Source organism: Mesoplodon mirus (assembly GCF_964341445.2).
Source record: "Mesoplodon mirus genome assembly, chromosome: 20".
NCBI classification, from domain to species: domain Eukaryota; kingdom Metazoa; phylum Chordata; class Mammalia; order Artiodactyla; family Ziphiidae; genus Mesoplodon; species Mesoplodon mirus.
In genome coordinates this window covers 24,422,326-24,442,448 of record NC_138996.1, presented here as the reverse complement: position 1 = coordinate 24,442,448, position 20,123 = coordinate 24,422,326, and the positions used below count along the sequence as shown (strand labels likewise).

The 20,123-nt window shown below is 38.6% G+C and overlaps 1 protein-coding gene and 1 long non-coding RNA gene across 23 annotated transcripts in view; one reads left to right on the top strand and one right to left on the bottom strand.

The window, feature by feature from the left end:
* Positions 1-17,844, bottom strand: part of PCM1 (pericentriolar material 1) — a 90,521-nt gene extending 72,677 nt beyond the window's left edge. For 13 of the 21 annotated variants that reach the window (XM_082608525.1, XM_082608539.1, XM_082608526.1 and 10 more), the window contains exons 1-6: positions 17,517-17,844; positions 5,709-5,826; positions 3,437-3,682; positions 1,786-2,055; positions 956-1,126; positions 654-770 (exon numbers count right to left, since the gene is read on the bottom strand). In XM_082608525.1, coding sequence (XP_082464651.1) covers positions 654-770; positions 956-1,126; positions 1,786-2,055; positions 3,437-3,682; positions 5,709-5,804 — 900 coding nt within the window. In that variant the 5' untranslated portion in view covers positions 5,805-5,826; positions 17,517-17,844. The remainder of the gene's footprint in view (positions 1-653; positions 771-955; positions 1,127-1,785; positions 2,056-3,436; positions 3,683-5,708; positions 5,827-17,516) is intronic. The other 8 variants (XM_082608544.1, XM_082608527.1, XM_082608531.1 and 5 more) reach the window with 2 other exon arrangements.
* A 580-nt stretch (positions 17,845-18,424) lies between these two features.
* On the top strand, positions 18,425-19,863 carry LOC309795862. 2 transcript variants are annotated; one of them, XR_014292380.1, is made up of 2 exons: positions 18,425-18,824; positions 19,517-19,863. It is a non-coding gene; the product is annotated as an uncharacterized lncRNA (long non-coding RNA). The 2 variants fall into 2 exon arrangements; XR_014292381.1 differs by having other exon boundaries at positions 18,425-19,003.
* The last annotated feature ends 260 nt before the right edge of the window (positions 19,864-20,123 follow it).

Below are 20,123 nucleotides of genomic sequence, written 5' to 3'. Positions count from 1 at the left end.
TTCTATGAACTAAGTTTATTTTATAAATCTTTCCTCAAAGTTCTGTAAATTTCTGATTATTTTTCCAAAAGACAGTATTCTGATACATTCCATTTTGCAGAGTCAGAATTTATAGTATTTTTCTCACTGGAATAAATCCCAAAGTAAATGCTACCCTGTCCCATTTTCATCTCAATTTATCAGTCGTCTGGTTTTGCTTCCGTTCTAAGCTAGCCTGAGAAATGAGAATCCTAACAGCCTTAAAATGGTTCCTCAATGGCAAATGAACTTGGAGACTTTTCCAACAGACAACATGCTAAGCAATGACACTGTACTTATAGCTCTTATATCCACAATGAATTTTAACTTTCCCAATGCTTCTTAAAATGAGTAAAGCTGTGCTTAATGAAACAAACTAGAAAAACCAGGTTTCTGCAAATTGAAGATCAGATATTATTAGATTTAATCAACCATTAAAACTATTTTTAATGCTAATAAATAAAACTTTTAAACTTCCATGTTCAAAAAGAATATATACAGCATTAACAATCTGAGGGTTTCTTCCCTGAGATAAAGTTTTCATTAAGGAATGCCTACAAAAATATCATCGTGAAAAACGGGGGAAAACTTTATATCTTCATTTCCAGCACTTTAATTACTAAAAAGCCGCTTACCGTGGTATCTGAAGCCTCAGACTGCACATCTATGTTTAGCGATGTGCTCTCAGCTACAGAACCAGATCCCACAGCTGAATCTATAGTCCGAACATCCTCCTCCTCATTTTCTCTAGCCTGAAATATTTTAGCGGTATAAATCATACAACTATTAAAAAGGGCAATAAAATGTTATAATGGATGGCACGATTTTTTGAAAATATATTAACTCCTCTGGGGTGGCATCAGAATGTCATCAGTACATGTACACTGATATACTACAAAAATAACTCAATACATTATTTAAAGGGTCCAAAACTTACAAGAATTTTTTGGAGAAATTTCATATATGACTTTTCTTGTTCTTTAAGGTGATCTATTAGATGAGTAAGGCGCTCAACATTAGCAGATCTTTCATTTTTCTCTACAAGATCTTCCCGCATGGAACTAGCTTTAGTAATATAGTCACGAATCTGAACAAGCCTGCTTACAATCTGCAAGGGAAATATTTGGGGTGGGGGGGGAATTAAAATTATAGATTTTAATTTCAAATAAGCAAAGATACTTCTAGGTTTATTGTGTGAATTCATACACACAAAAGATCTGAATCAAATTTAGAATTTAATCAAAACAAAACAGGCAATACTAACAATTCCAATTACTGTTAACTTAAAAATTTCAAAATGTGTTTTAGTTTCATTACTTGGGAACTTCATTTTATAAAACTGCATATCAAACTATTATTTATATAAATTTTTCTACTGTTTATATATTTCTTTATAAATAAATTTTAAAAGATACTTTTGGAAAATATTTTTTTCAAAAAAATTATACAACCATTTAAAAAATTTCTACAGCAATCTATTCATCACATTGCTCCCAATTGCTCTTCACTAAAAATTAGCAATACAGCATTTGGCAGATGAACAGAAGTCCTAATTTACCTTACTATGCCATTTCTACAATCATTTTGGTAAAAAGAAATTTACACCATTTTGAGTAAATCTGATAGATTAATGAGGAAGGTCAGAGAAGTACTTTAATTCTACCTAACTAAAATTCCTATGTGCATAACCCAATATTTTTTTCAAATCTTAATGAATCTACTTTGAGGTTTATGAAAGCAAAGAGCAAAAGAAAGAAGTTTTATCACCTGGCTGCTCTCCATTGCAGGCTCTCCTCTCCCATCTTCTTCAGAGACTTGACAGTTTTGCAAAAGGTCATTACTTAAAGCAGAAGCAAACAACTCTTTACATTGTGCTGATCCAATCATTTCTCTCTTCTGAGGATTTACAGCGGCATCTTTGCTCTTGTTAGTATTAATCTGCATAGGCAAAAAGTTGAAGGGCTTTCGGTTTTCACTAAGCTGACGTTTGTTGTTAGCAGCTGTTGCTCTACCTTGAGAATCACTTCCAATGCTTCTCTATATATGAAAAAGAAACCAAATCCCACAAACATTAATCTTTCAAAATTAAAAAAAATCCAATGTTCTTAGATTTACCATCAGATATTGATTCACAAGGTGCATATAAACAGATTTGCTGTAAGATTCAAAACAGCTTCAGACCTACAAAATTCTTTTAGTAAAATATCAAAATTCAATGATCACATCCTAGGCCTCATTCTGTCAGAGACAATTCAAATGATGAATAGGAGCAAGACTAGTCTAAATGAAGTAGTAGGATTATGATTCATATTTATGACTCATATTGCTAGTCATACTTGATCACAGAATATAACATAGGCTTTGGACCCAATGAATCAATGTTAATTAATTAATATGAACATCAAGATGTGTCAATGTAGGACTTCCTTAGTGGCGCAGTGGTTAAGAATCCACCTGCCAATGCAGGGGACACGGGTTTGATCCCTGGGAACCCTGGGCCAGGAAGATCCCACATGCCGCAGAGCAACTAAGCCCATGGGCCACAACTTCTGAGCCTGCGCTCTAGAGCCCGCGAGCCATAACTACTGAGCCTGCGTGCCAAAACTACTGAAACTCGCGAGCCTAGAGCCCGTGCTCCTCAACAAGAGAAGCCACCGCAATGAGAAGCCTGTGCACCACAAGGAAGAGTAGCTCCCGCTCGTCACAACCAGAGAAAGACCACACGCAGCAAGGAAGACCCAATGCAGCCAAAAATAAATTAATTAATTTAAAAAAAAAGATGTGTCAGTGTGAAGCATTGTCTGATAAAGTACTCAACTCAGTGCCCGGCATACAGTAAATGTTCAATAATTAACACATAGATGACTAAATGATATATGATCATCACCATCATACCAGACTTGAATCTACCTTTATGCATATTTGGAAAACTTATCTCTATGAAGTACAGATGTGACAGTAAAATGTTAAGAGTTCATTATCATTTCTACTTGCTTTTAGTTCTAAACTTGATTTCAGTGATTATAAATACAAACAACTTATTTATTCTAAACTTGAGATAACCCAGCACATCCCACACTTAACCAATGACAAATATTCTAAACTGGATATTCCCTTCTGCTTAACAGCAGTCTTACTCAGTTACTAGCATGCATAATTTAGTTTCAAAATGAAATCATTTAAGTTAGTCATATAGTATAATAATAAAGTCCCAAGAGACTTGTCCTCAGCAAGTTTAGAAATAAGGACTTCATTGCCCTCCAAAGAACACAGTACCATCACAACGGATTAACATTCTTTCCATATGCACAGAAACTAAGAAAAAGGAAATAAACAGCTCAATTTTATTAAGACAAACTATTTAGTCTACTGCAAATATTTTCCAGTCATAACTTGATTTTTAAAATAATTTACAAACCTGATCTAAATCACTGAAGTTTATCCGCTGTTTAAGTTTCTCTAATTCTGCCTGCTCAGGAACAGACATCTGCGTCATGTATCTACTATGCGGAAACGTATGTGGAGTCTTCGTTCTTCGCCTTCCAACTCCTGGCGATGACTCCGGAGAAATATCATTAGTTACCCTTTTATCACTTTCTACACCAAACTTTTTCTTATTCTTTTCTGATGATCTATTTGCCTTCTTCTGTTGGCCACCCCAATCCTTTAAAAAAAATTACAGGCAAAGGTTAATCTGGCCTCTATCAAATCAGGAAAATATTTTGGTATGCTTAAAAATTTTTGGTCTTAAAATTTTAAATGCCAAACATCTTTCACATAAATACATAGTCTTAGAGACAATTATTTACTTGTACTAACCCATTTTCCCTCCACTACACCTAGCCTAAATTTCAAACTGTGTTGAAATTATAATTATTCAGAAAATAATTACTTTCCTATCATAGGTCATTAACAAATACAAATACCCAAACTCCAAACCTAGCGTCAGTCTGAATATTTTCAAAGGCATTTTTAAAAATGGTTCCTTACTATTTATAAACTGAATAGTGAAATAAATTATATATACCTTTACTGGCCTCCTTTAAAGTCAGTATATATAGGTAGACAGATCTGGAATCAACCTGTGTTCTAAAGCAATTACTGTTATAGGAAGAAACGCCCCACTGTGCGACCCTAGGCAATTTACTGAACTTCCCAAGATCTCAGTTTCCTAATCTCTAAAATAGTGTCACCTTTAAAACATGATTAAAAATAACATACATAGGGCTTCCTTGGTGGCGCAGTAGTTGAGAGTCCGCCTGCCGAGGCAGGGGACACGGGTTTGTGCCCCAGTCCGGGAAAGATCCCACATGCCGCGGAGCGGCTGGACCCTTGAGCCATGGCCGCTGAGCCTGCACGTCTGGAGCCTGTGCTCCGCAACAGGAGAGGCCACAGCAGTGAGAGGCCCGCGTACCGCAAAAAAATAAATAAATAAAATAAAATAACATAACATACATAAGGGGAGGGTGGGACAAACTGGGAGATTAGGTTTGACATAAATACACTACCATGTGTAAAACAGATAGCTAGTGGGAACCTGCTGTATAGCACAGGGAGCTCAACTCGGTGCTCTGTGACGACCTAGATGGGTGGGATGGGGGCAGAGGAGGGAGGTCCAAGAGGGAGGGGATACAGGTATACATATAGCTGATTCACTTCACTGTACAACAGAAACTAATACAACATTGTAAAGCAATTATACTTCAATAAAAAAAATTTTTTAAAGAAAAAAAACATACATAAAACAGCTAGCACAGTGCCTAGCATATAGTAAGCAATAAATATAACTATTATTATTTTCTATAGGCAACAATGTACTACATGATAAGGTCTGATATGAAATGACAAAAAATGCTTAATATTTTAACTAGAAAACATTTTTATTTACTTAGCTATACTCACATAACGCATTCAACAAAAACGCTGTAAATTCGCATTCAACAAAAATGCTATAAATTCCCACTTTATCCATATTGGAAGAGTCTTTTAGTTTTACTTTAGTAAAATCTTTTGGGATAGTTTTCTCTTTTATAATAAAACTCCTTTCTCTACAAACTGTCCCTCCACCCCAAACCATGTGTGGGTGTTGCTGCCAACCTCTTGTTCTACTTACCCCACCCAATCCTGGCCATAGATGACTGGAAAAGAGATGCATATCTAATCCAAATTGGGATAATCATATGTTAAAATTTCAAATTGGAACTAAGAGATAACTAGTCAGTATATAATTGCAGCCATAGCTGAAAACTTTAGAATGAAGGGGCAGCCATAGTATAGCACGTGGACCAGAGAGGAGAGAAAACTGGTCTGTGAAGCAAGTTGTGTTAAACAGAGGCACACAGAAGCAAAGAGCGTAATGAAAAAGTAATTCTTGACAACTTTCTGGTTGCTTTTTCTAGACCCTTCCTAAAACCCAGCTATATTCCTTTAAGTTGTTTTCCATAAAACATCTTGATATCCTTGTAATAAATCTCCTTTTTGGCTTAAGCTAACTCAAGTTGATATGTTACCTACAAACAAAAATGTCTTCAAGTAATATAACAAATAGCCCAGGGTCATTTAATATCTTGGACAGCAAGAAAAAATGTGTTTTCAAAGAGTTTCAGTGAATATGACTTCGCTAAGTCAGGGGAAAGTTGCATTCTAACATTAGCAGCCAACGACACACCATCAATAGTAAGATATCCTACCATGTTGTTGAGTCGGTCATCAACAGCCTCATTGCTCCAGTTTGGTAAATCCTGATCGTTCATGCCTTCTTCAAAAGGACCCCCTCCTGTGGCCATACTGGCTTTTATAATTAATGTTCTGCAAAACAAGTGAAAACTAACTTTCCTAACACATAAAAACAAATTGTAAATTTAAATAATTCTATGAAGCTTAGCAATATAAAAGACTATCAGAAAAGTTGATTTTATGAAATAAAAGAGGCACTGTCAACTACACATCGTCACAGACAAACTGATTTAGCTGCCATAGGCATAGTACGATTAGCATGCATTAAGTAGCCAAAGTGATGGGGAGGGGAAGGAAAAATCTCAGAATATCCACTGTGTCAGCTGGCTTGCATGCTTTAAGGTTATTCAATTTAATTTATTCAACACAATCCTAACAGGTAATCAGGTAGGAAAAAGTTATTAACAGCTAGAACCAAAACTGCTCTTTGAAAAGAAACTAATACCCCCAAAGACCTGGGCATTTGTTTTGTGTCAAAGATTCAAAGAAGGTAGAATGGCTCTGCATGGAACATGAAGAAAGGTTTGGTCTGAATGGAAAGGTAATGGTAAGCAAGATGAAAAGAAAGCAGCAAGAGAGAAACAGGACCAGGTAGGTGAAATGGCCGATAAAAACCAAGAATACAGTGGCTAAAAACATTTAAACATAGCGATGTCTCCTGCCCTATTTTAAATTTATTTATTTATTTATTTATTTATTTATTTTGGGCTGCGTTGGGTCTTCGTTGCTGCCTGTGGGCTTTCTCTAGTTGCGGCAAGCAGGGGGCTACTCTTCGTTGAGGTGCACGGGCTTCTCACTGTGGTGGCATCTCTCATTGCGGAGCACGGGCTCTATGAGCGCAGGCTTCAGTAGTTCTGGCACGCAGGCTTCAGTAGTTGTGGCACACAGGCTTCACTAGTTGTGGCTCGCGGACTCTAGAGCGCAAGCTCAACAGCTGTGGCGCATGGGCTTAGCTGCCCCACGGCATGTAGGATCTCCCCAGATCAGGGATCAAACCTGTGTACCCTGCATTGGTAGGCGGATTCTTAACCACTGTGCCACCATGGAAGTCCCCCTACTGCCCTATTTTAAATTGTATTACTGCTACCTCATAGTTTTCCCTAGATCTTGATATAGTCTACTAAAGTCACAAATTCTCCCCACTAAAAAAAAGTGGGGATTTTGTGAAAATCAAGGAAGGTACTAAATTTCACACCTGGGTCAAAGAGCTGAGAAATGGGAGAAGCAATAGTACAAGCAAAGGTTCAGAAGCATAGATGATCATGAGAAAATAAGATTTCTACATGATCTTGTGGAGGACTTTGTATTTCCACTGGGTGTGGAACTGCTCGGGTTGGAGGGGGACTGAGTGAAAGAAGAGACAGTGAGATAAACTTTATCTGTAACTCAAGGGGCAGGGTAAGCCATTAGACATCAGGATTATAATAGGTTTTTCAGTTTACTAACATTAACATGCAAAGAAGTCAGATAATTTTGTCAAGGTCATTCAGCTAAAAATGTCATAAAAGAATATAAATCCAAGTTGCTTTGATTCTAAGATCCTGACTTCTCCCACTCACTAGAGTATAATATTAAAAGGATTTTAACCATCCATGACAAAGCAGGATTTATCCCATGGGGATTTGAATGCTAGGATATATATTAGAATAATACGTTACATTAAACAGGTTAAATATTATCATCTCAAAATAAAAAGTGATAAAATTCAACACTTAATTTGAAAAAAACCTTAAAAAGTACAAATATATTGGTACTTCCTTACAGGTATGTGTATTTTTATGCTGTTTATTTCAATAGCATGTATTACTTTAAAAAAAAATTTTATTGAGGTATAGTTGACATACAATATCATATAATTTTCAGGTGTAAAACACAGAGATTCATAATTTTTAAAGCTTATACTCAATGAGCATAAGTTACTTTAAAAATTTTCTAAAGAGTTGGAAAGAAGTATATTTTAAACCAATAGCCAATGATCTTAAAATAAGATATGAAGAATATTCCTATTAAAAGACCAAAATGGGGCTTTCCTGGCGGTCCAGTGGCTAGGATTTCGCCTTCAAAGGCAGGGGGGTGGGGTGGGGTGCAGGCTGGATCCCTGGTCAGGGAGCTACAGTCCCACATGCCTCTTGGCCAGAGGACCAAAACATAAAACAGAAGCAACACTGTAACAAATTCAATAAAGACTTTAAAAATGGTCCACATCAAAAAAAAAACTTTAAAAACAATTTTTAAATAAAAGACCAAAACACACATTAGTTATTTAGCATTGTTTTGAAATTGTTTCTACAAAATAGAAAAATATGAAACAAATATTAATACTGAAAAGAGAAAAGGTGGTATTCTTAAAGAACATTCATTTTAAAAACCTAGAGAACTTTAAAATATCACAAATAACCAGTTAGAAATATACTGGGTGGAAATGATATCACTTATAACAGTGGCAAAAAAAATAAAATTATCTAGGAATAATATAATTTTGCCCTATGTAAAGAATAATTATTTTTTAATTGAAGTACAGCTGATTTACAATGTTGTGCTAATTTCTGCTGTACAGCAGAGTGATTCAGTTAAACATATATAAGAAGCACTATTAAACTCCATGAAACAACATAACAGAAAATGTGAATAAGCAGAAAAACTATGTCCCCTAATGTAAAGGCTAAATATTATAAACATAATACCATTTTTTCTAAATGTATAAACTCAATTAAATACCAAGAAAAATCCCACTGGAATTCTTCTTGGAATTTGACAGAATGATTCTAAAAACCATCTGGAAGAATAAACAAGTAGTTGGAAAAAAAATTATCTGAAAAATAAAGCAAGAGTTGCAAGAGAGGTCAAGAGAGTAGAAAACTAGTCCCAAGATACTCAACCACGTTAAGTATCTATATAGCTATATTAGTACCGCCCAAGAAGAAAATCCTCAAATACACCCAATTCAAAAAATTTAATGACAAAAATTAATTATAGCTAACATCTATTTTGTTCACTATATGCCAAGCACCATGCTAAATATTTTATATGCATTTATCATTTAATCTTCACAACAATTGTGTGGTACTGGATTATTCAGTGGTTGGGACAATTTGCCAACCATGTTGAAAAAAGTTTATTTAGAGCTTTAACAGGCTTCCTAAACTAGGATGCTTCATCTTAAACACAAACAGAAAAATGATTTGAGCGACTATTTTCTCAGTTCTCCCAAGGATGGTACATACCCAGTACCATTCCAGACACACAGAAGGGGAATTAATTCACAGTAAAAAAAAAAAACAGATGCCTTAGAGCATTAGAGCTTAATTCCCTCCCAATTGAAAAAGACTGCCTTATATCATAACACCAATATACTATCTAGTAGATTAAAAATAGAAAAATAAGATGAAAGAATCAAATAACAGACAAGAAAAAAGAACAGACTTTAAAAATAGAGATTTTACTTATTTGGAATGCAGAAATAAAAGGACTATGTTCAACCGATTTGATTCATATACAAGTGAATCCCAGGTACACTGAGAATAAATAGTAAATGACAAATTGAGAAAAAAAATCTGAAAGAAACAGGAAGTATATAGTTAGTATCTTTACTATATTAAAAAATGCTTGCATGAAAGCACTTTTTGGTTGCAGGGGTAGAATGTGATTTTTGCTCTTTTCTGTCTTATATATTTTCAGCAATAGTTTACATCATTTTTTATACTAGAAATATATTTAAGAACTTTGCAAAATAACTGATACTCATAAAGAGGTATGCCCAGTGAACTGAAATGACTCATTTAAATGAAACATTTTACAAGTACCTTTTTCTAGATGTACTAATATAATCTGTAATGTTAAAGAACAGGAGCTCAAAAAAATACATAAGCAGTACAGGTGATAATGATACTTAACATTACTAAAAGCAAGTTATCTTAAAATGGAAATTAGAACAGAAAATTATTAAAATACTTAAGAAAAACTCTTACCAATTTTTTTGGTAAAAGAGTATGTTACATTTTTTCTTTTTTTTTTTAATACTTATTTATTTTATTATTTATTTTGGCTGTGCCGGGTCTTAGTTGCAGCATGTGGGCTCTTAGCTGTGGCATGTGGGATCTAGTTCCCTGACCAGGGATCAAACCCAGGCCCCCTGCATTGAGAATGCGGAGTCTTACGCACTGGACCACCAGGGAAATTCCGTTTTCTTCTTTTTTTAATAGAGTATGTTACATTTTCTATCAGTTGAGTAATAAGGTAAGTTTACTTTTTTTTTTTTTTGATGTTGGGGGTAGGAGTTTATTAATTAATTTATTTATTTTTGCTGTGTTGGGTCTTCGTTTCTGTGTGAGGGCCCTCTCTAGCTGTGGCAAGCGGAGGCCACTCTTCATTGCGGTGCACAGGCCTCTCACTATCGCGGCCTCTCTTGTTGCGGAGCACAGGCTCCAGACGTGCAGGCTCAGCAGTTGTGGCTCACGAGCCTAGTTGCTCCGCGGCATATGGGATCTTCCCAGACCAGGGCTCGAACCCGTGTCCCCTGCATTAGCAGGCTGATTCTCAACCACTGCGCCACCAGGGAAGCCCGTAAGTTTACTTTAAGATAAATTATTAAGACTATATTCAGAGATGTTTTATACTCATTTTTTATTATGATGAATTCCCCCTAAAATGAAGAGCTTTTTCTAAGGATCTATTTATACACTAATGACTTTGAACACTATTAACATAAGTTTCTAAAACATGGTTCAAAAGGCATACTCCTATAGAAGTAAAATTATCAGTATGAAGCTAAAGAAATAATTGCATGTGAGTCAATTCTCAGTGTATTAACATTCAGCTGATTTCTCTACGGGAGTAGCTATCTCGCCGTACAAAAGGGAGAAAACAAAGGCAAGTCATTTCTTTTTTATGTCAACCTCTCTAACCACCTCAAAGTCACCATTAAAACTACAGGTCTCTCTCTACCTTCTAAATTTTATTCCGTAAACACATTAATATAATTATTTATATAGTTTTTTTTATTATTTTATGATGATTATAAACTATTACTTGTATAGAAAGACTTCCAATAATCAAAAAACTAGGTATGTAGAGAAGAGGACCAATGCAAGAAAAATTTTTATGGCAGGATCAATAGAACTTGGTGATTGTAATGATGTGGGAGATGAGGCAGGGAGGAAGGAGTTAAAGGATGACTCCCAGATTTCTAGCTTGAACAACGGGTACAGGATGATACATTCAAAGTAATTTGAAAAGAAACAAGTTTCTGTTGAGAGAAGATGAGTTCAGTTTTAGAAATATTTGAGATGCTTACTGTCCACCAAATTAAATGTCTAGTGGGCAAATACTGACCTCTCAGAAGTGAAATCTAGGCTAGAGAGATTTGCAAATCATCAACTCATAAAAGAACTTAAAGTGGAAAAGAAGGCTCAGGGAGAAGATGAAGAGTAAGAGAAGAAGACTGAACCTTGAAAGACACTGATATTTAAGAGAGAAAGGAAAAGAACACTAAGAAGGTACAGAAAGACAGGAGGAAAACCAGAAGAATGTGCTAGAAAGGGGGAGAAGTATATACAGAAGGAGGGTATGATAAGAATGCCAGATGTTACTCTGTCATATAAGGAAAGCAGTGAGAAGTGTACACTTGGATTTAGCAACAAGGGGGTTACTGACAACCTTGGTAAGAATCAATTCCATAACAAATGCATTTATTGATGGGAAAGGGAAAAAATAAAGGAAGTGATGAGGTGATTTTTTTCAAGGAATCAGCCTGTGAAGGAAAGCAGGTGGAGATGGTCAAGAATAAAGTTTCCTTAAAAGGAAGGTATCTTGAGCACGTTTAAAATTTGTCGGGATAGAGCTCACAGAGGGAGATAATGAAGATGCAAATGACAAAGGAGATAAATTGTGTGGTCTCTGAAAAACCAGGAGCAGCTGGGATCCAGGGTGTAAGAAAAATGATTAGCTTCAGATAGGCAAAGGAACACCTCTTTCACTGAAACAAAAGAAAAGAAAGTAAGGATACAATTGGATACAGGCTGGTTAGCAGATTTGGTGGTAGGAAGCTGAGAGAGTTTGTTAAGTGAGGTGAAGTAAAAACGATTGCTCATTAAATGTGCAAGGGTAACATGACAGTGTCTGAGAGACCGGGGAAGAGTGACCGTGGGCAGCACTAAGGACTCAGATGAGAGCGGTAACATTCCCTGACATCACTAATGTATCACTAATCTGCAGTGTGAATTTTTTTCCCCCAGAAGTGCTCATCAGCCTTGGTATAAACACTCCATTGAATCCATCCAAGGTTGGGATTTTGCCAGGCAGGTTTAATAGAAAGACAATGAGATGGAAAAGTTGAAGCCATTGGAAGATAACTAGTACAAGTGATGGATGATAGTATGTGAAGCTGAATGGGGATAAGAGTAAAATTCTTCTACTTCAAACAAGCACTTCTACACATCCTACGACCTACTAAACTAAGTTGAAACTATTATTTATAGGTTTCATTTTGCTATTTTTGACAGCCTTATTTGGTTCCCCTATCTTATAAGGATATGAAATGCAAAAATACCATGGCAGGGCTTCCCTGGTGGCGCAGTGGTTGAGGGTCCGCCTGCCGATGCAGGGGACGCGGGTTCATGCCCCGGTTCGGGAAGATCCCACATGCCGTGGAGCGGCTGGGCCCGTGAGCCATGGCCGCTGAGCCTGCGTGTCCGGAGCCTGTGCTCCACAATGGGAGAGGCCACAACAGTGAGAGGCCCGCGTATCTCAAACAAACAAACAAACAAACAAACAAAAATACCATGGCAATTTATAAGCTACTTTCAGTGACTGATCCTTCTGAAGAAAATCCTGTTGTAGGATTCTTACTATAGAGAAGTATTATATATATCTAAGTAGAATATCACAGTATTAATTACCATGAAAATACCAATGGTTAACTAAAGTTACCTTTGAAATAAAAATACAAAGAAGAAATTAATCAAGAAAAGAAAAAAGATTATTTTTCCTAAAATCTTTAAACTTCAGATACTATTTCTCAAATGGTATTAAATTACTCATAACTGTCTTTGGAAATACTTTACTTCTCATCTGACAGCTGTAAATCAAGGTTTTAGAAATACTCATCCAAATAAAATAATGTAGAAACTACAGGTTTTTTTCTAAATATTTACTTAGAGTCACAAAATAACCAAAGCTGGTACTTTATGTTATCTGCACAAGTTTTCTAAAGGTTGCATTATTTGGAATATTTTTCTTACTAATTATATAAAGGAAATACCCAGTATACTGTTTTGAAAGTCTTAATACAGTGCACAAGCATACTAAGCACTTTTAATGGAAACTGAGAAGAAAATGCATAAGTTTCTGGCATTATGTGATTGTTTAGTTTCATTTGAGGAATTTCTCAATTTCTTCTCTGTACCTAAAAACCATACAGATCTTTTCCTTGGTTCTTTCAATTTGACACTTCCTAAAAATTTCAATAATTTTCTAGAACTTAAGATATCGCTCTATAGTTATCCTCTTTAAATTAAAAAAATATAAAAACTCTTAAGGTATTGGGGGGAGGAGAATGAATAGACTGCAACAATAGACTGCAATATATAACACTCAATTTGAATTAACAAAAATTTGATTAGACCTATGTACCAAGTATTGCACTGTGTCTATCGTATGGTACAGTTACTCTGCAGAGCATTTCCACACCAAGAAAATTTAATATATCCTTGCTCTCTACAAAAGCAAATGAGAGCCCTGAGGTCAATTAAATTCTGCTTGCTAAAACCTCTCCCTCTCTACAATTTATATTCAAATCTGTCACTTCCTTGTCACTGATTACATATAACTCCCTGGGTACATCTAGATGCCCTGCTATAACCAATCCCAATCTTCACTGCCACTCCATTCCATACTCATTACTGGTAACAGCTCTTCCTATGATCCCTTTCCACTGGACCATTCCACACAAACTCCCTATACATCCTCTATCTGTTCCCAAATATTCCTCCTACTTCTTAATAAAATCCCAAGTCACTCTAAAAGCACTATTCCCTTAGAAATCCTTTCTAAAAGAAGATGCTACTCTTCCTAGTCTTTTAGATTCATGGGGGAAAGGATACCAATTGCAGACCATTCTTATTTAACAATGCTTAACCTTCCTCTTTCGAACAAATTAACCACCAAAAATACCACTCTCCCTATCTTGGGTACCATTTCCTACTGTCCATCCCAAGACAGTCTTACACTTTTCCTGGTAACAACAGGCTCATGGTTTCACTCTCCACTTCATTCTCTGCTTTCATAACCTGAACATTTGTAACCATTTTTCTAAACTCTGACCTCAGTTCCAACATCCATCTCCTCTATTCCAATACTATTTCTACTCTGAAGAGATAATTTGTTCAAGATCCTGAACTTCTGAAATCCCTCCTTGTGAACCTAAGACCTTGCATTCTACTTCTCTCACTTGCTCATGGCCCTCCTGAATACTTCCAGCCCCTTGATCATTTCTCTTTCCAGGAATCCATTAAACCCTCACTTCCTTATTCAACCCCAAATACAAACCCAAGTAAGCCATTCCAAAAATGACTTGTTAGCATCCTCGGCCTACTCAGCTATTTGCCCATTTTATGAACTCAATTCTGGATAAACCTCATTACCTAATCTCTTTGCTTCTACTCTCAAACTCAAAGGTAAGGTCAGTCAAATAGTTATAAAATGCCAATGACTGTGTCCACTATTAAGGTGTATTATACCATACTACACACTCACACTTGCAAAATGTAGGTTTACTCACTGAGGTAAGGAACTTTATCTGTTTTGCTCACTGCCACACCTCTAGTACTTTATAGCCATTAAGTCGCACATTGTAGGCACTGAATTAAATTTGTAAGATGAGTGTACTGCTATGTACCCCCTTCTGGCTTCTTAATAAATTCCGTAGTGTGATTATTCCAAACACTTTCTATTTTTTCCAAATCTCACATACACTTGCCTCCTTTACAAACAAATGGCCAAATCTCCTACTGAGAAAACGAAGGTCTTTTAAAATGAGTTTAACTCAAGAGCCCTATATTTTTATTCTATTTTATCCATCTTCTCTAATGTGTTAAAAGGAAAATTATTTTATGACTGATTTTATAACTGCTTTTATTTTACCAAATGCCTATTTCACACTCCAGTGTTAAGAACTCTAATCCACAAACTCACATTTGACTTTTCCTGAGTTCCACTTTTCTTGTTTTATTCTGTTATACTCTTTCAATTAAAAGAAAAAAATACCAAGAATTATAATTAAGATATAAATCAATGGCCAATCTATATTTTCTCATGATAGTCTATTTCATAAGGGAGCTGAAGATTTGTCTGCTTTCCTAGAAAGCAAGGATATAGTAAACATATTTTGAAAATTGTCTGTCTTAAAATTTTAACAATAGAATTAAATTTTCTGAGATTTTTTTTAAAAAGAGTAATTATTGTTGAAATGCTTCTAACAAAAATTTCTTCTAATCCTCATCCTTTGGTCATTTAATTTCTGAATGGTCCTTGGCAAACAATTACTTAACTTTCCCTCAATGAACTTACATTGACTTTTTTCTGCTGGTCAGAGAATATCTTTACATAACCAGCATTTGACAATGCACTGTGCATACAAACTAATGCTTAAGGTAATTTTAGACAGCTAAAAAAAAAACAACAAACCAAAACAACTTCCATCAATAGTATATATAATAAGCTCAAAAAGTAGAGAAGTTTGTGAATAAAAAATAAAACAGCTAATTAATAGAAAAGTTGTACAAGATGACTTAAGATTAAATGAATTCAGAACAAGAGGCTATCCAAATAGTTGTTACAGGACACATTCAAACTGAAATGGGCTGAAGAAGAAATTCTGCGAAGACAAAGACATTTAAAAAGGTATTGCATAAACTATTCTAGTATTTAATAATTAGGAATGACATGCCTCTTTTCAAACAAAAGTATGAAGGCAGACCAAAGTGGCATGCCAAAAGCAGGGCAAACAGGGCAGTAAACCTAGATCGTTTGTTTACTACATGCACTGGTATTTTATAATTCAGTCTGCATCATAAGGTCTTCTTCAACTATAATACAAAGGCCAATAACATATATAATGATGTCAAATTACCTGTTTAGAAACTAGTTTTTGCAGCTCAGAAACGGTTCATTTCCTGTTTCACACTTCAAAACTGTTGTCTGCTTATGATTTAAAAAAAAAATCACTTCAGTAAATTACACTATTGAAGTACAGCATAACAAATACTGACTATATTTATAACGTAAAGTATGTTCAGAAAAATCAACAGAAAAGGAAAAATCCAATTTATCACTATTTTTAAATCATCTTACTTTCATCTTTTAGGAAAACAATGTGGTACACAGGTTTAAATCCTCCAAGCTTGTAAGACCCTACCAAACAACAGTGTGATACCTTAATACCTATTTTGGAATATAATGTAATCATCATGTAAAAAATCCCTGCCCAAGTTTACTCTTCAGATTGATCAAGTCATTAACTTCCTGTCACTCAAAACTTCCAGAACTTTGCAGACCCGTTGATGAGGAAAAAGTTTCTTTATTTAAAAGCTGGCTACTTCATGAAAAAATAGCCCTGTAACTACATAAACACAAGGTTTACTTTCAGCCCCAAAACTCAGAATTATAATGGTTTCCAGTGGCTGTAACTGGGAAGGTGATAGGGAAAGAAAGGAGCAGGTGCACCGAAGCTTGACAACACCCACTCCAGTAACCAGAGAATACTAGAAGGCGGAGCCTGGAAAGCAGCGATGGGGCGGGGGTGAAAGGGGCGCCCAGAAAGCCCGCTTCTTCCGGCGCCGAGACACGATCCGTCACCCGTAGAGCCCACGACACAGATCTCCAATCGGTCAAAAAAACTTTTTTCTTCTTTCAGATAGGGCGAGCTCTTGAGGAGTGAGCCGCGGGATGAAAAGTTTGGGCGACCCGCCTCCCTAGCGGGGCCTACTACGTAATCCCCAAACCCCCGTTTCTGCAAAGCAAGCGATGTTCCCCGAATCCCATTTGGCATTTAGTTTTTCCCCACCCTGGGCCCATCCAAACTGGACCAGCAGTAAGGGATGGCGAAAGGGCGCAACGGCAGAGGCGAGGGAAGAGCTCTGAAATGAACGTTCCCCTCGCAAGTAGAAACCCCAAAGCCAGGAACGCCTCCCGCGGCCCTTCCGAGACAGCTGTAGTCCCGATACCCACAGCCCAACCCCGAAGTCGCGTCGCTCCTCACCGGCCCTTCTCCACCCCAAATTCTGGACCTCGAGAGCCCCACCAGAAGAGAATTTGGGGGTAGGGTGGGAGAGGCGCAGTGACGAAGACTACGGCCACTAAAGCCCCTTACTATGGAAAACTAGACCCCCTGCCCCTGGCAACCAAACCGTAACCCCCCTCCGCTTCCTCCACTCGCAAGGGACATTCCTGGAGCTCCCGAGTCGCAGGGCGGCCTGCTCCCCAGGACCAAAAAGAGAGAGGGGCGGGGAGGCAAGAAGGGGGGTTCTGCGGCCGCCAAGATGCGTCCCTTGAGGCTCACCCCGAGATAGCGTCGGTCGGTCCGGGGGAGGGGGCGGAATGCCTGCCCAGGGGACGGGAAGCAAGCAGCAAAAAAAACCCAGGAGCCCAGACAGAGGCGTGGGCCCGAGACCAGGCCCTACGGAGTCAAGTGTCCCAGGGCCGTTGCTCTCCCGCCCCTACGCCGCGCTGCCCTCGGTTGCCAAGGGTTGGGGACGCTCAGGCATTACCTGTAAACGAAGCAGCCGCTCCCGCCAAGGGCGGAGTAACGGCCAGCCCCCACGAACCGCCGCCGGCGGCGGGCCTCCCTTAGAGACCGCAGCAGGGAGAGTCCCCAAGTTTCCTGGCTGCTGAGGGCCCAATGGCCGCCTTTTCTACATCAGCTACTCGGCTCCAACCGTCGCAGCCACCGCCATCTTAGGCTCTCATTGTGGTGGGAGAGGAGGGGCGGGGGGACTGCAGAGGGGGCAACGCGCCGGGAGACATGCGCCGTCTCCTCGGCAACGGCCGCGCGGGGGCGAAATTCGCCTGGGCGGGAGCCGCAGTGCGAACGGCGCTCTAGACTGGAGTCATGTGACCGGCGGGAGTCTGCGCTGTCACCTCTGGCTCCGGAGCCGGCTGCTGATTACACAAACGAACCACCAGGAACTACATATCCCAGAATGCCAACTGGCGCTCGGGTTATACGCGCCCGCACGTTCGCCACGAGGGAAATGACTACAAATCCCAGCATGCTGTGCGCTTCCGGCTCCTCCAACGAGGAGGTCGAGGCCTGTGCGGAAGCGGATGGAGCCCTCTTGGGCAGCTAGAAGAAGAGTGGAGGCGCGTTCTGGTTTTCCGTTGGTTGGGGGGTGGTGCCAGCTCCGGAGAGTGCCGGAAGGAGGAGAAAAGGCCGCAGACTGGGGTCGCTTTCTACCCACATCCCGGTCACGAAGGGGTGGAAGCAAAAGGACCTTTACAATCTCGGCTTAACTTTACACCTGAGGAGATAAACCCACGCGAGTTAATTGGCCAGACGTCGTACAGCTGGTCAGTGGGAGAATCATCAGTGTTAGTAATTAACTCCACCTTGGATTAACGCCCTAGTTTCCTTAGAAGAATCAGATGATTTTAATCAAAATTTAATATCGACGGGCCTCCCTGGTGGCGCAGTGGTTGAGAGTCCGCCTGCCGATGCAGGGGATACGGGTTCGTGCCCCGGTCTGGGAGGATCCCATATGCCGCGGAGCGGCTGGGCCCGTGAGCCATGGCCGCTGGGCCTGCGCGTCCGGAGCCTGTGCTCCGCAACGGGAGAGGCCACAACAGTGAGAGGCCCGCATACCGCAAAAAGAAAAAAAAAAAAAAAAAAAAAAAAAATTTAATATCGAAAAATGTTCTCTAAAACTATAGTCTCTGAAGTCCCTTTTTCTTTACTCTCTTTTCTCAGCAGCAGCCCTGTTAAAAGTTAGTATATCAACAGGTTCTCTCTTAAAACAAACCCCCAGAACGCGGTGACAATTAAGGCCTTCAGTGTGGCTACCTGAAAGTTTTAAGCACTGGTCAGTTTTTCTTTATTTTTCGACAGTTTGTAATTGTGGGATAACTTTGTTTTAAGCAAAATAAGGGTAGGAGGAATGAAGAATGGGTATCTGAGTGCCAACAGCAAATTGTTCTCAGTTACCAATGGAATTTGTTCACAAAACCAATTCATAGAACTGCATCTCAATACGTAATTTAGGTAAATCAAGCCCTTCGTGCTACTGTAATTTGCAACTGAATCCAGGTTCAGCTTCAGTGCAATGATCTTTGACACTTTGTCCCGCATTTTTTAAGTACTTTTCTGTGCGTCTAACAGTGCTGATTACTTAGGTAACAAAAACATAGTCCTTGCCCATTAAGAGCTCATATTTTAATGAATGATGAAGAAATAGGGTGTGATGTAAATAAACTCTGTTTTAGAAGAAAACAAAGTGCTGTGGGAACTCCCAGCACCGAGCAGCTAATGGATTAGGTGTTTACTGTAGTCCAGTGTGCCCTAGGCCTGCCTCATTGTAATTCCACCGCACACTAGCTCTAAGATCTTAGGCAAGTTACTTGACCTTTCTGAGCCTCAGTTGCCCCACCTATGAAATGAGGGGGAGGAGCTAATAATATTGCCTACCTTAGAAAGATTTTTTTTTTTTAGTAGTGTTTATTTTGTATTAGGCACAGGATTAAGCATTTCAACTCTTGTGGTTTTCTTAATTCTCAGAACTATCCTGAAGATACTGGTTCGGCATCAGTTCCATTTTACTAATGAGAAGTTAAATAAATTGCCAAAGTTCTGACACCTCCAAGTGGGAGAGCCCAGGTGTAAACTGAGGTCTACTGACTCCTCGAAGGAATTTTTTGATTAAGAAAATGCATGGGCGGGCTTCCTTGGTGGCGCAGTGGTTGAGAGTCCGCCTGCCAGTGCAGGGGACACGGGTTCGTGCCCCGGTCCGGGAAGATCCCACATGCTGTGGAGCGGCTGGGCCCGTGAGCCATGGCCGCTGAGCCTGCGTGTCCGGAGCCTGTGCTCCGCAACGGGAGAGGCCACAACAGTGAGAGGCCCGCGTACCGCAGGAAAAAAAAAAAAGAAAATGCACGGGAAAAAATACTGGCACATGGTAAGCCATAATCATCGCCATCATCACCATTTTGTTTTATACGTATATATTATTATTTTTAAATATGTATTAGCTATTGTCATTGAAACAATTCAGATGGATTCAAAAGCACTACTGAAATCGTATGGTCATTATGTTCTTTTAATTTGTGAACCCTAAAAAATGCCAGTGCTGTTATTGGTCTGTTAGGTGGTGAGAGAAGTCTGAGAA